At 36.6% G+C, this 16,172-nt stretch overlaps 1 protein-coding gene across 3 annotated transcripts in view; it reads right to left on the bottom strand.

Moving 5' to 3' along the window:
• Positions 1-16,172, bottom strand: part of DGKI (diacylglycerol kinase iota) — a 473,650-nt gene that overhangs the window by 148,432 nt on the left and 309,046 nt on the right. For all 3 annotated transcript variants that reach the window (XM_057550578.1, XM_057550579.1, XM_057550580.1), the window contains one exon: positions 1,496-1,695. In XM_057550578.1, the coding sequence (XP_057406561.1) occupies positions 1,496-1,695 (200 nt within the window). The remainder of the gene's footprint in view (positions 1-1,495; positions 1,696-16,172) is intronic.

Genomic DNA, 16,172 nt, shown 5'->3' with positions numbered 1-16,172 from the left:
AACAAACGATCTACAAGTGATCCAAAACAACCTGGACTATCTCAGAGAGGGCTTTTCACTTAGTAGTTCAGAACTTTCTCTTAAACCAATAGTTCATGGCTTAACTCTAATGTTTCAAGAGAGAATATGGTCAACCATATACTATTGCTGATACACTGCCTGAAACTCACAAAGTGTATATTCAACCTAATAGTGGTAAAGGCAGAGGATAGAGAATGCAGCAGAAATGAGCTAAGAGTTTCACTAGCTGCAAAATGTAAGCAAAATGAAAAAGGCAACTAAACAAGCCCTCTGAATAACGATCTAGGAAAAGTGCTGGGGGAGCCCAGATTGACTCTGGAAAAGGAAGATGCAGAGGAGAGAAGATCCCTCACCCCAGCTTCAAGCTTAGAAGCAGACACTAAAAACTAAAACACTTCACGAGCCCTGTCGAATGCTGTTCTTCAGCATCTGCCATCTCAGAAAGAGAGGTGAAGCTTTGGCAGGGAGCGACGACACCTGTGTCATTGGTTCATTCTAGGCACTTCTGTAGTTGTCACATTGACTCAATAAATACGTGGCAAAGCATGCCCTTCCTTCACAGGCACTAGAGGAAGCCAGCCATTCAGTACAAATAGGTAACCATGCATCACAGGCCACAAACAGGAGGAGCACCTTGGAGGGACCCTCACTGTGACAGAAGAATGGCCCAAGGCTGAACCCTAAAACGTCCTTACCTTGAGTCAGGTCAGGCATAGGTGCATGATATATAAAAGATACTCTAAAAGATACCCCAAATCCCCGTCTTTCTCCATCCCTTTCTCCAACCCCAAAAAGACATTTCAATCGAAATTAGATTAAGGGACTCTATAAAATGCACTCAAAATATCTAGTCATTATCACCTTGTCCACATCAGTTTATCAAAACACCCAAGAAAGGAAAGGGTCCAGGAGGGATACATTTTGTTTAGGCATTGAGTCGTGGGTCAAGTTTCATCTAGACAAGAGGATGCCACCCAGAATGGCAAAACTGAGTTGAAGCATCAGAGTACACAGGACCCCAAAATGGGAGCATTGGGAAAGGGCAGAAGGGGATTCAACGTGGAGAGAGGGGAGCCAAATCCAGCTCAGAGAAACCAACACTCTCCAAGTGACCAGGGTAAAGAGGAAGCCAACAGCGTGCCTTCTTAAACAAAAAAGAACACATTTAACAGGACATGTTTTACAACCCTGAATCACTCAGTGATTTTTCTGCTGGTCCCAGTAAGTATATACTCAAGTGGTCAGTGAAAAGGCATCCTCACTCTAACACATCGTACAGCAATAACTTCTGAAAGAAGGGTGTGGTCACCATATAGTAAACATGAAGAAGAAATATGCGCGAGAGACCAGGGAGCTGCCGAGTTTCCCGGACTTGTTCCTTTCCCAGCACAGGGAGGCCCCTGACCATGCGCATGCTCAGTGCCCTCCTCTCCACGGTCTCCATATTCACAAAGGTGGGCAAGGGCAGACTCACTCATTGAGTAAAGGCATGGACGTCCTCCTCTTGCTCTTCTGTACCATGTTGGCCTGATTCCTCAGCGAGATCCGAATCATAGCCGGGGCCAACCTACAGGGCTCTCCATCCACTTGCATGGGGATGGATTTGTAAGTTAGCAGCATGACCTCCCGACACTGGTGCAGCCTTTCTCCGTGGCCCCCGACTTGCAGGGCAGCCTGTAAAAACAAGAGGCAAAAGGAAGCAAGAGGTTAGTGCTTAAGAGTTCCTCAGGAAACCTAGAAACCCCAAGCCCACTGCCTATAATCAAAAGGCCTTTGAAAACTACTTACTGAAAGCTGTTAGCCATGAGTAAAGTGGGAAACCTTGGATCAATCATTAATACACATAAACTGAAATATCTAAATTTTGATGGCTTGATCACAAATCCTCATTGATAGCCATTTTTTGCTTTTATGTATTTTCAGCCTTAATCGTTAGTTTAATACAAAAGCTCTTTGTGTTATCTACTCCCATTAAATGACCAATGTACATAGAATAAAAAGAATATAAAAAAGATAAAATACATGGTTTAAGACAGCTCCTATACTACACTTAATATATATATTTATATATAATTATAATATATAGTTATATATTATATATTAAATATATTATGTTTACATATGCAACCCATCCTTAGAAAATTTTTCAAACTTCAGGCAAGCTTTTCCTTTTTACCTAAAACCTCCTCAAACTACTTCAAATCTGTGTAAGATCAATGAAATGCAAAATAATAATCCTCAATTGAAAACATTCTGAAGAGTAAAGCAGCTTTGAGGATCAAAATCAAACACAGTAAGAGCTCAGTTCACTCTACAGTAGCCACAAAATGAAAAGTCAACCCAACAGTAAAATTCTGCAACAAAGTAGCATAATTTCTCTGCCTTAGTAAAAAAAAAAAAAAAATTTTTTTTTAATATATATTTTAGTATCACTTACCCTTTTAGGGATGAACTAAAATCAAACAATATGCTTGGTTATGCATACAGATAGTGCCCACATTGTCTTATACAGTTTGATGGACACTTTTATACACATAAGTAAATCTCCATCCAGATCAAGCTTTAGGCAGTTTACAGCAACCAGAAGGTTTCCATGTGTCCCTGCCCAATCTATTTACACTCCTCTCACCAACCAATTAGTACCCACTATTCTGACTTCTATACCATAGATTCAGTTTGTTTGAACTTGAACTTCATATAAGATGAATCATACAATATGTACTCTTTTGTGTCTGACATCTTTTGCTCATCGTTATTTTTGAGTAACAGAAAAGTGTATTTACCTACTCTTCTGCTGGTAAACATCTGGCTGTTTCCAGTTTGGGGCTATTAATGATATAAACTTTCTTGTGTCTATCTCTTGGTGGATACATACCCTCTTGTGGTACATACGATGAGTACAATTGCTATGCCGTAAGTTTTTTTTTTTAACTTTAGTAGATACTGCTAACAGTCGTTCAGTAAGGCTTTATTATAATACATTTTGAGTATCAATTTTTAATGAAGTAAACAAACTTTTAAAAGAAGTTAATACTAACTCTAGCTCAAAATCTAAAAGATTGACTTAGAAAGAAAAAGGAAAACCTATATATTATCAGCTTGTTTCCATATGCCTCCTCTCTATCCTATAAATGGGAAAAAAAACTTTGTTAACTGAGATTTGTGAAGTCAATTTCCACTAATTTGGTTCCCAGATAGTTGTGTTTATCTGGTGCTTTGAACTACTTTTGCACTTGCATTAATCTGAACAACAGAAACCTGATTATGTATAAATGCAAAGAGAAAAGGAACACAAAGGGACCGAAAGGAGGAAAGAAAGTAGAATAAAAACTGAAAAGTAAAGAACATACTTCATTATTGAACACCTTCGATGTTAAAAAGCACTCAGTTGTGAATTTTACATACAAATTTATTCAATTAGTAGAACAAGGAGGCAGAGGAGAATGAAGTGAGAATTTACTAAAATTCTTTCCGGCCTATCACCCGATCCTCTGTTACTCAGCTTAAGGTTTTTCCGACTGCACTTAAATGACTCATTTAAGTTAATCTACGGATTTGAGCCACTATCTCATCTCCCGAACTTTTGCAAAATATTTCCCTTGCCTTCAACAAGTACTTCTCAGGGCAATATTTATCTGACCATACTGTATCCCTTCATCCATGGAGGAAATACCATTTTCTTCTTCTTTTTTCCTCCATTCTTGACTAGGCCTAATGACAAATAAAAATGCAGAACCTGCTAAGTAAGAACTTATTCCTCTGGGTTTGACAGGACGGAAAATTGCTTAAATACTTTCGAACCCTTCGGTATCAGAAGGCTTCCCCAGTACTATAGAGCACATTTAAGCCATATTCTCAGCCTCGGTGATAGATTAACAGCAAAGACAATAAACAGAGGTAAATAGCTGTCAGTGGCAGTTCCACTGGCATTTCAGAATCAATCCAAGATCATTGAACAGCCACATGAGGAATTATAGTAATTAGCTTTTCAGAATAAAGACAGTTCTATTACTGTTAGCACAAAAACACTTAGTTTATTTTTGGAACAAGTTAGAGTAAAGGTAATTTTTAAAATTCTTACTAGAAATAGTTATTTTTCATCATTCAGATTAATCTAGACTTAACATCCTATAAGGCACTGGCCCTAATAACCATAATCATCCCCAGAATTTGCTAGAATGAGTCATTTACTGATAAGAATACATTGGTGTATTAATGACAGATATTCAATTGTCTGTTCAACCTAGCATGTATTATACTCTTGTGAAAACTTCAAATATTGCCTTTCTGGTAGTATATGACTTAGGAGGAAAACAAAGACAGCCCCTGAACTAAGTGCATCCATTGCCATTTATTGTCCTAAAGTCATTATAACAACTTTCTTTCAGTCCACAGTTAAGGTGTGAGGTTTTCTTTCTTTTTTTTTTTTTTTTAAGATTTTTTTTTAAAGTTTTTATTGAATTTGTTACAATATTGCTTCTGTTTCATGTTTTGGTTTTTTGGCTGCAAGGCATGTGGGATCTTAGCTCCCTGTCCAGGGATCGAACCCACACCCCCTGCATTGGAAGGTGAAGTTTTAACCACTGGACCACCAGAGAAGTCCCTGGTGTGAGGCTTTCTGACTTTCTGCACTATGCTCCTCCCCGGAATACTATTCTCCATCTCTCTTCAAGTCTCATCCTCCTTCTTACTAGTCAAGTTCCTTATTCCACTTGCTGTCAGATGACAGGACAGACAACCCTGGGTTGGGAAATCAGAACAGAAAAAAGGGCAAGTCTTCCAACCCTTCCTTTCTCCCGACTGCTGCAGGCCCCTGACTCCCAGTCCTAGCCCTAGTCCTGTAACAAAAGGCCCAAGGCAGCGATCAGTGACATGGACAGTAAATAATGGAGATAATCAACAATACGAAAATCTGGGTTTGGTTTTTTTTTTTCAAGACGAACAAGGTGGTCTTGTAAAACCAAATAACAAAAAATGGAAAATGGAAAACTATTTTGCTTTATTAAAAAATAAAACAAGAGGCTTCCCTCGTGGCGCAGTGGTTGAGAGTCTGCCTGCCGATGCAGGGGACACGGGTTCGAGCCCTGGTCCAGGAAGATCCCACATGCTGCGGAGCAACTAAGCCCATGCACCACAACTACTGAGCCTGCGCGTCTGGAGCCTACGCTCCGCAATGAGAGGCCGCGACAGTGAGAGGCCCACGCACCGCGATGAGGAGTGGTCCCCACTCGCCACAACTGGAGAAAGCCCTCGCACAGAAACGAAGACCCAACACAGCCAAAAATAAATAAGTAAAAATAAATAAAATTAAAAAATAAAAATAAACTTAAAAATAAATAAGTAAAATAAAAAATAAAAAATAAAACAAGAGAGGATAAGATATAATAGAGTTTAAAAGTCATACAAGAATGTTATAAAGATCTATATGTTAATAAACTGGAAAACCTAGAGAAATTTCTGGAAAAAATATAATATGCAAAATTTGGTGTAATAAATACAGAAATTGGATAGATCAGACTGGTTTTAAAAATTGAAAGTTTTCAAAAACATTACTCATTCCACACCCAACCCCAAAATGTGCCAAGTAGACTTAGATGTTTTACAAGTAATTCTCTCCAAGTTTTATAGAAAGACAGTGTCTAATAAAACTTGTTTCATTAAATGATGCTATGGCTTCTGAAATAACAAAACCAGATAAGGGCAGCAGCAGAAAGCAAACTTTTAACCTAAATTATATTTATAATCACACATACCAAAATCATTTAAAAAAAATAGCTAATTGCTTTTACTGGTCTGTTACATAAAAACTAAATTGTGATCCATTATGGGTTTTTGCAAGAATTAAGAGTACTTCAACATCAGACAATAACAAAGAATGAAATAATTCCATTTGCAACAACATGGATGGACCTACAGATTATCATATTAAGTGAAATAAGTCAGAGAAAGACAAATATCATATGATAGCACTTATTTGTGGCATCTTAAAAAAATGGTACAAAACGAATTTGTTTACAAAACAGAAATAGACTCACAGACACAGAAAACAAACTTAAGGTTACCAAAGGGATAGCAGAGGTGGGGGGCAGGGGAGGGGTGATAAATTAGGAGTTTGAGATAGACATATACCCACTACTATATATAAAACACGTAAACAACAAGGACCTACTGCATAGCACAATGAACTATACTCATTATCTTGTAATAACCTAAAATGGAAAAGAATCTGAAAAAGAACATATTTGTATACATATATATGTATAACTGAAACACTTTGCTGTACACTTGAAACTAACACAACATTATAAATTAACAATATCTCAATAAAAATAAAATAAAAAAGAAACACATTATTATAATTCCACCATACTGTGGTTTAATGAGATAAACCACATTATCATCCCAAAAGATGCAGAAAAAATAATAAAGTTCAGTGCCTTTTAGGATCAGTTGTTAGAAAACTAGGAATAGAACACAACTTATTTACCTGATAAAGGTCATCTATCAAAATCCTTAGAGAAAACATTATTTGGAATAAAGAAAATTCAAAGCATTCCTTTCAAGGGGCAAGATGATCCACTAGTAACAAAAGTTTTCAACATAGTATTGGAGGTCTTGACCAACATAATAAGTCAAGGAAATAAAACTGGAGGAAAAAGCCATGGAAGAAAAAAAGCAAACCTGGTAATATTTCCACTAATATCATCCTATATATCAAAAGTCCAAGAAAATTCACAGGCCAAAAATTAAACCTCGTAAGAAAGGTACACTATCAACATAAAAAATCAAGTGCTCCCCATCTCTAGCAATAACTAAGTAAAAATATAATAAAAAATAGGATGTCATCTATAATATCAACAAAAACAATAAAGCAATAAGACTTTTATGCAGAAAATTTTTAAACTATTGGACACATAAAAAAAAAACCTTAAAGAAATGGAGAACCACGCCATAGTCATGGATGGGACAATTTAATACTCTAATGATATGAATTTCCTCCAAATTAATACATAAATTCAACATAATTCCAAGTGAATATGAGAAATACTATTTTGAAGAATCTTGTCAAACTGATTCTATAATTAATTTCAAAGAATAAAGGTTCACAAATGGCTGAGAATATTTTGAAAACAAAGAACAATAGATTATCCTTATTGAATATTGAGTCATGTAATATTCAAAGATACAGTAATTCAAATAAAGGTGTTTGCTTAAGAAAAGACATAAAGGTCAAAGGAAATGCATAGAGAGAGCAGAATAAACTCATATGTGTGAGGACACAGAATATGTGGGATGTGGGATTGTAAGTTACTGGAGAAATGATGGATAATTTAGCAAATGGCGCTGGGAATATTTCTCACTAAAATAGAGAAAAATAAAATCAGTATTCTACCTCACATCATACACAAATATAAGCCCAGATGTATTAAAGGACTAGGAGCAAGAAACAAAAATATTAATATAAAAATTAGCCAGTAGAAAGAGAGGAGAGCGCAAGTATATATTTCTCCTTAGCTCTCTTTTTTCAAGCAGTGTCTCTGGCAGTGGCTGATTCTCCTCTGTGCTTCCATTTCCCACTGGCAAGCATTCTCCCCAGGCCACCCCTGTCTCTACGGTCCCAGCACAGACAGGCAGCCCCAGCAGTGACCTCAACTCCTGTGGTCTGATTCCCTCCTCTGGAGTCCCAGCTCCTGCCCGATGACCCTCACTGCACAGCCCATCAATGGCCACTTGTCCAAGGTCCCACCACTGCTGAGTGGCCCTGGCTCCTGAATGCTGATAACACCGTCTTTTCCCTTTGTCCCTCCAGTTCTGGAGGAGGCAGAGAATTTCTGCAGTTGCTAATCCATGGATTGCTATCTATGCGTTACCTCTTTTCAGTTCTTCTAACATCCTGTAACTAGTCTCCTGTACTAAATTCCCTCAATTGGACTGTCTCACATGGGATATTTTCCCTCTTTGACACCCTACCCTAGTCCCCAAAATGAGAAATTTTACTTAAGTCATTTGCAGTGGCAACCATCATTCAATCCATATTTTTCTATACAAGTTTTTACAAGCTGTTTTATTGCCACGAAGCAATGCCATTAAGTTTTACTGCTTTTTTCCATGTTATCAAATATTAAGATTTCTGGACATGGGTGTATTTTAAAATCCTACTGTAATACATGCTGTAAGCAGTCTAAATACCACCAGCAATAGTATTACTATTTACTTAATTATTGTCCATATGAGTAACATTTATGGCAAAAATAATTCCATAGGGCTTCCCTGGTGGCGCAGTGGTTAAGAATCCGCCTGCCAATGCAGGGGACACGGGTTCGAGCCCTCGTCTGGGAAGATCCCACATGGCGCGGAGCAACTGAGCCCATGCACCACAACTACTGAGCCTGCGCGTCTGGAGCCTGTGCTCCGCAACAAGAGAGGCCGCGACAGTGAGAGGCCCGCGCAGCGGAATGAAGAGTGGCCCCCGCTCGCCGCAACTGGAGAAAGCCCTTGCACAGAAATGAAGACCCAACACAGCCAAAAATAAATAAATAAATAAATTTATAAAAAAAAAATAATAATAATTCCATAGATTCAGTTTCTTTATATGTTAAGTGGTGAGGTTTCGGTAGGCTGCTATGGTCTGTTTAGCACTAGCATTTTAGGATTCTAGGTTGTACCTATAATTTCATGTTCTCAAGTTCTACGACATGCCGTCTAACTTTGGCAATATTAGCTGTATGCTAATGCCCAGCCAGTATCTACAATGAAGCAGAGAACAGTAAAAAGGAAAGGCTTTATTTGAAAAACTTTCCTTCTGCCCATTAAAATTAATCCAGCAATTATTAAATACTTACTATGAATAAGAACTTTTTTTTGAAAAAGTGAAGATTCTTATAATGAAGAAACCTAAGTACTCCTTCTCACTGGGGTTTACTGTATACTTTTGTCTTTTTCCATTTTTGTTCAACAGAGGTAGATTCACTATTAAGGTGAGCTCATGAGAGGCAAAAAAGCCACAAAAGGGGTCTGTTCAGCTTCTCTGCCAACAGTGAGATCTAGCCTGGAATTCAGTGGTGCACATTGGAAAAAAATCATCTTCATGCTTTCAAGCTATTTCCATAAACAATCAATCCTCTGAAATCTGTAATATCATGACAGAGTTAATATAGTGTAGTCATATAATCAACAACATATCCTGGGATCAAATAAATTTGTATAAACCGGGGAAGAAACACATCCTATTGATTTTTTTTTTTACACTAGGCTAGTAGCATCCATCCCTTATACTAGACTGTTTTTGGATTTTGTGGAGCAAGAAGGGAACTGAATAGAATATAATGCTGAAACAGTATCAACTAGGTCACAATAAAAGAAAAGCCAGACTCCGTACAATATGTCATCTACCCAGCATATAATCAATCGTATTAGACACGCAAAGAAGCAAGAAGATGTGATCCGTGAGGAAGAAAAGTTTTTTGAAATGATCACTGAATGGACTTAAGAGCAAATTGGACACTGCAAAAAGGGGTCAGTGAACATGAAAACAGAGCAATACAAATTATATAATCTGAAAAACAGAGACTAAAATGTTTTATTTTTTTTCACAAGACCCATGAGGCAATAGCAAGCCATCTAAAGTACACATAATTGAATGCCAGAAGGAGAGGAAAAGGATGGAGCAGAAAATACACGGATGAAAATATTCCAAATTTGTAGGAAAAAAAAAAAGGTCAACCTTCAGTTCCAAAAAGATCAATGAACCTAAAACAGAATAAATACAAAGAAAACCATGTGGAAGTTAGAATAATGCCCACTACAACAACCAGGAAAAATATGCCCACATTCTAATGCCCAGAAACTATGAAAACCGTACAAGGCAAAACAGTCCTTTCTGGTATGATTACATTAAGGATGTTGACATAGGAGATTATTTTGGATTATCTGTGGGAGGGGGCCCTGATGTCATCACAGAGGTCCTTATAAGTGAAGAAGGGAGGCAGGAGAGTCAGAGAACAAGAGGTGAGTATAGAAGCAGAGGTCAGAGTGAGGCGGGGCCATGAGCCAGGAAAAGGAGGCCACCTCAACAAGCTGAAAAAGACAAGGAAGTGGGTTCTTCCCCAGAGTCTCTGGAAGAAACACAGCCCAACCATCCATCTTACACTTCTGATCTCCCAAACTGTATGGTATTACATTTGTGTGGTCTTAAACCACTGTTCATGGTACTTTGCTTACAGCAGTGATAGAAAAGTAAAACAAACACATAGAGGCTTAAAACTTAAAGAAAAAGGTCTCAAAAACAGAGAAAAAAAGACATAAACAGGGGAATAATGATACAAATGGTACCTGACTGTTCATCCTTAAAACATGGAGGCCTGAAGAAAACGAAACAACATATTTAAAGTGCTGGAAGAAACCAACAAACAAACCAGTCAATCCAGTATTCTATATTCATAAAAATACAGTTCAAAAAAATGAGGATAAGGCTTCCCTGGTGGCTCAGTGGTTGAGAATCTGCCTGCCAATGCAGGGGACACGGGTTCGAGCCCTGGTCTGGGAAGATCCCACATGCCGTGGAGCAACTAAGCCCGTGAGCCACAACTACTGAGCCTGCGCGTCTGGAGCCTGTGCTCCGCAACAGGAGAGGCCGCGATAATGAGAGGCCCGTGCACCGCGATGAAGAGTGGCCCCCACTTGCCGCAACTAGAGAAAGCCCTCGCACAGAAACGAAGACCCAACACAGCCATAAATAAATAAATAAATAAAAATTTTTTAAAAAATGAGGATAAAATAAAGACATTTCAGAAAAATTAAATTTGAAATTATTTACTGCCAAGAGAACTGTACTATAAGTACAAGAAATGCTAAAGGAAATCTTTCAAACTCAAGCAAAATGGTACCAGATGAAATCTTTGATCAACAGAAAGAAGAGACGAAAGCTGGAAATGGTGAATATGTGGGTATACATAAAAGACTATGAACTGTTCTTTCACCTCTTAATTTCTTCAAAAAACAACTGACTGCTTAAAGCAAAAATACCAATATTGAAATGTGGGGTTTATATATATGTCAAAGTGTAATACATGAAAAAAATAGCACAAAGTAGGGGAGAAAAACTGAAATTATAAGAGAAAAAGGTCTGTAACAAATTACTTGTATCAAGAATAAAGGAGGGGATTTTACAGACATTAAAAAAATAATAAGAGAACACTGTGAACAACTTTATGCCAATAGACTTAACAATTTCAATGAAGTGGACAAATTCCTTGAAAAATTCAACTTAGTAAAACTGACTGAAGAAGAAATAGAAAATGTGAATAATTCTATATCTATTCTTGCCTCAAAGAAATCTCAAGCCCAGACAGTTCTTTAGGAAATTCTATGAAATATTTAAGGAAAAAAATAATACCAATCTTATACAAATTCTTTCAGAAAGCAGACAATTCCTATCTCAATTTATGGGGCCAGCATAACCTTGATATCAAAACCCATAAAGGATATTTCAAGAAAATAAATTTATAGACCAATATCTTTCATAATCAGTCACAAAAATGCTTAACAAAATATTAGTAAATTGAATCCAGCATATAAAAAATGATAATACATCAAGTGAGGCTTAACTTAGAAATGCAAACTGAGTAATTTTTTTTAAAACATTAGTGGAATTTACTCATATCAGATAAAATAGACTTTAAAATAAAGAATGTTACAAGAGACAAGGAAGGACACTACATAATGATCAAGGGATCAATCCAAGAAGAAGATATAACAATTATAAATATATATGCACCCAACATAGGAGCACCTCAATACATAAGGCAACTGCTAACAGCTATAAAAGAGGAAATCAACAGTAACACAATCATAGTGGGGGACTTTAACACCTCACTTACACCAATGGACAGATCATCCAAAATGAAAATACATAAGGAAACAGAAGCTTTAAATGACACAATAGACCAGATAGATTTAATTGATATATATATAGGACATTCCATCCAAAAACAGCAGATTACACGTTCTTCTCAAGTGCGCACGGAACATTCTCCAGGATAGATCACATTTTGGGTCACAAATCAAGCCTCAGTAAATTTAAGAAAATTGAAATCATATCAAGCAACTTTTCTGACCACAACGCTATGAGATTAGAAATGAATTACAGGAAAAAAACGTAAAAAAGACAAACACATGGAGGCTAAACAATACGTTACTAAATAACCAAGAGATCACTGAAGAAATCAAAGAGGAAATCAAAAAATACCTAGAGACAAATGACAATGAAAACACGATGACCCAAAATCTATGGGATGCAGCGAAAGCAGTTCTAAGAGGGAAGTTTATAGCTATACAAGCCTACCTAAAGAAACAAGAAAAATCTCAAGTAAACAATCTAACCTTACACCTAAAGAAACTAGAGAAAGAAGAACAAACAAAACCCAAAGTTAGCAGAAGGAAAGAAATCATAAAGATCAGAGCAGAAATAAATGAAATAGAAACTAAGAAAACAATAGCAAAGTTCAATAAAACTAAAAGTTGGTTCTTTGAGAAGATAAACAAAATTGATAAGCCATTAACCAGACTCATCAAGAAAAAGAGAGGACTCAAATCAATAAAATCAGAAATGAAAAAGGAGAAGTTACAACAGACACCGCAGAAATACAAAGCATCCTAAGAGACTACTACAAGCAACTTTATGCCAATAAAATGGACAACCTGGAAGAAATGGACAAAGTTTTAGAAAGGTATAACCTTCCAAGACTGAACCAGGAAGAAACAGAAAATATGAACAGACCAATTACAAGCACTGAAATGGAAACTGTGATTAAAAATCTTCCAACAAACAAAAGTCCAGGACCAGATGGCTTCACAGGTGAATTCTATCAAACATTTAGAGAAGAGCTAACACCCATCCTTCTCAAACTCTTCCAAAAAATTGCAGAGGAAGGAACACTCCCAAACTCATTCTATGAGGCCACCATCACCCTGATACCAAAACCAGACAAAGACACTACAAAAAAAGAAAATTACAGACCAATATCACTGATGAATATAGATGCAAAAATCCTCAACAAAATACTAGCAAACAGAATCCAACAACACATTAAAAGGATCATACACCACGATCAAGTGGGATTTATCCCAGGGATGCAAGGATTCTTCAATATATGCAAATCAATCAATGTGATACACCATATTAACAAATTGAAGAATAAAAACCATATGATCATCTCAATAGTGCAGAAAAAGCTTTTGACAAAATTCAACACCCATTTCTGATAAAAACTCTCCAGAAAGTGGGCATAGAGGGAACCTACCTCAACATAATAAAGGCCATATATGACAAACCCACAGCAAACATCATTCTCAATGGTGAAAAACTGAAAGCATTTCCTCTAAGATCAGGAACGAGACAAGGATGTCCACTCTCACCACTATTATTCAACATAGTTCTGGAAGTCCTAGCCACAGCAATCAGAGAAGAAAAAGAAATAAAAGGAATACAGATTGGAAAAGAAGAAGTAAAACTGTCACTGTTTGCAGATGACATGATACTATACATAGAGAATCCTAAAACTGCCACCAGAAAACTGCTAGAGCTAATTAATGAATATGGTAAAGTTGCAGGATACAAAGTTAATGCACAGAAATCTCTTGCATTCCTATACACTAATGATGAAAAATCTGAAAGAGAAATTATGGAAACACTCCCATTTACCATTGCAACAAAAAGAATAAAATACCTAGGAATAAACCTACCTAGGGAGACAAAAGACCTGTATGCAGAAAACTATAAGACACTGATGAAAGAAATTAAAGATGATACCAACAGATGGAGAGATATACCATGTTCTTGGATTGGAAGAATTAATATTGTGAAAATGACTCTACTACCCAAAGCAATCTACAGATTCAATGCAATCCCTATCAAATTACCAATGGCATTTTTTACGGAGCTAGAACAAATCATCTAAAAATTTGTATGGAGACACAAAAGACCCCGAATAGCCAAAGCAGTCTTGAGGGGAAAAAATGGAGCTGGAGGAATTAGACTCCCTGACTTCAGACTATATTACAAAGCTACAGTAATCAAGACAATATGGTACTGGCACAAAAACAGAAACATAGATCAATGGAACAAGATAGAAAGCCCAGAGATTAACCCACGCACCTATGGTCAACTAATCTATGACAAAGGAGGCAAAGATATACAATGGAGAAAAGACAGTCTCTTCAATAAGTGGTGCTGGGAAAACTGGACAGCTACATGTAAAAAATGAAATTAGAATACTCCCTAACACCATACACAAAAATAAACTCAAGATGGATTAGAGACCTAAATATAAGACTGGACACTATAAAACTCTTAGAGGAAAACATAGGAAGAACACTCTTTGACATAAATCACAGCAAGATCTCTTTTGATCCACCTCCTAGAGTAATGGAAATAAAAACAAAAATAAACAAGTGGGACCTAATGAAACTTCAAAGCTTTTGCACAGCAAAGGAAACCATAAACAAGACAAAAAGACAACCCTCAGAATGGGAGAAAATATTTGCAAATGAATCAACGGACAAAGGATTAATCTCCAAAATATATAAACAGCTCATTCAGCTCAATATTAAAGAAACAAACACCCCAATCCAAAAATGGGCAGAAGACCTAAATAGACATTTCTCCAAAGAAGAGATACAGACGGCCACGAAGCACATGAAAAGATGCTCAACATCACTAATTATTAGAGAAATGCAAATCAAAACTACAATGAGGTATCACCTCACTCCTGTTAGAATGGGCATCATCAGAAAATCTACAAACAACAAATGCTGGAGAGGGTGTGGAGAAAAGGGAACCCTCTTGCACTGTTGGTGGGAATGTAAATTGATACAGCCACTATGGAGAACAATATGGAGGTTCCTTAAAAAACTAAAAATAGAATTACCATATGACCCAGCAATCCCACTACTGGGCATATACCCAGAGAAAACCGTAATTCAAAAAGACACATGCACCCGAATGTTCATTGCAGCACTATTTACAATAGCCAGGTCATGGAAGCAACCTAAATGCCCATCAACAGACAAATGGATAAAGAAGTTGTGGTACATATATACAATGGAATATTACTCAGCCATAAAAGGGAACGAAATTGAGTCATTTGTTGAGACGTGGATGGATCTAGAGACTGTCATACAGAATGAAGTAAGTCAGAAAGAGAAAAACAAATATCGTATATTAATGCATGTATGTGGAACCTAGAAAAATGGTACAGATGAGCCGGTTTGCAGGGCAGAAGTTGAGACACAGATGTAGAGAATGGACATATGGACACCAAGGGGGGAAAACTGCGGTGGGGTGGGGATGGCGGTGTGCTGAATTGGGCGATTGGGATTGACATGTATACACTGATGTGTATAAAATTGATGCCTAATAAGAACCTGCAGTATAAAAAAACAAACAAACAAAACAACTAATACTAAACTTTCATTGGGTTATTTGTATGGAAATATGTTAATATAAATGTTTCAGACATTACATGAAATTTCTAAAAATCTTATATTTGTATTTGTATGGAAATATGTTAATATAAATGTTTCAGACATTACATGAAATTTCTAAAAATCTTATATGTTCTGGTATAATGTTATAAGTCATAATCCTAGCTATTACTTTAAAATGTATATCTCAGAAATAACTAATTTTCTTGTCAACTGCATTATTATGAACTTTCATCAAATCTTTAACTGTGGTCATTTTTAAGTCTTTTGTCATTTACAGACAGTTCTGGGTGTACTCTGATGCTTTTGCAAATATGTTCCTATAAAAGGGTTTCATCTTCAAGAAATTCATGGAAAAGACTCTGACAAGTACAGGTTTCTGGTAACTGACTGTACTGCTGAACTGAATGAATAAGCATTTTCAGAACTCTAATGAAAAACTGATGAACTCATAAAAGTGCTAACAAAAGATCAAGATGAAAAAAAAATTAATTACATGGGACTGAGTGAACTGATGAGGATGATTATAATTTTTGTGACTTTCTGTCTGAATTAAAAAAAAAAAAATCCCACAAGGACTCAGAGGCAAAGAATATACAAATCTATTTTCACTGCAAAGTAAAGGAGCTGTTACAGTGGAGGATTACTGGACTGAATGTCAATATTAT

The sequence above is a fragment of the Balaenoptera acutorostrata genome, chromosome 7 (genome assembly GCF_949987535.1).
Source record: "Balaenoptera acutorostrata chromosome 7, mBalAcu1.1, whole genome shotgun sequence".
Lineage (NCBI taxonomy): Eukaryota > Metazoa > Chordata > Mammalia > Artiodactyla > Balaenopteridae > Balaenoptera > Balaenoptera acutorostrata.
This window is presented reverse-complemented; position numbering and strand designations above follow the sequence as displayed.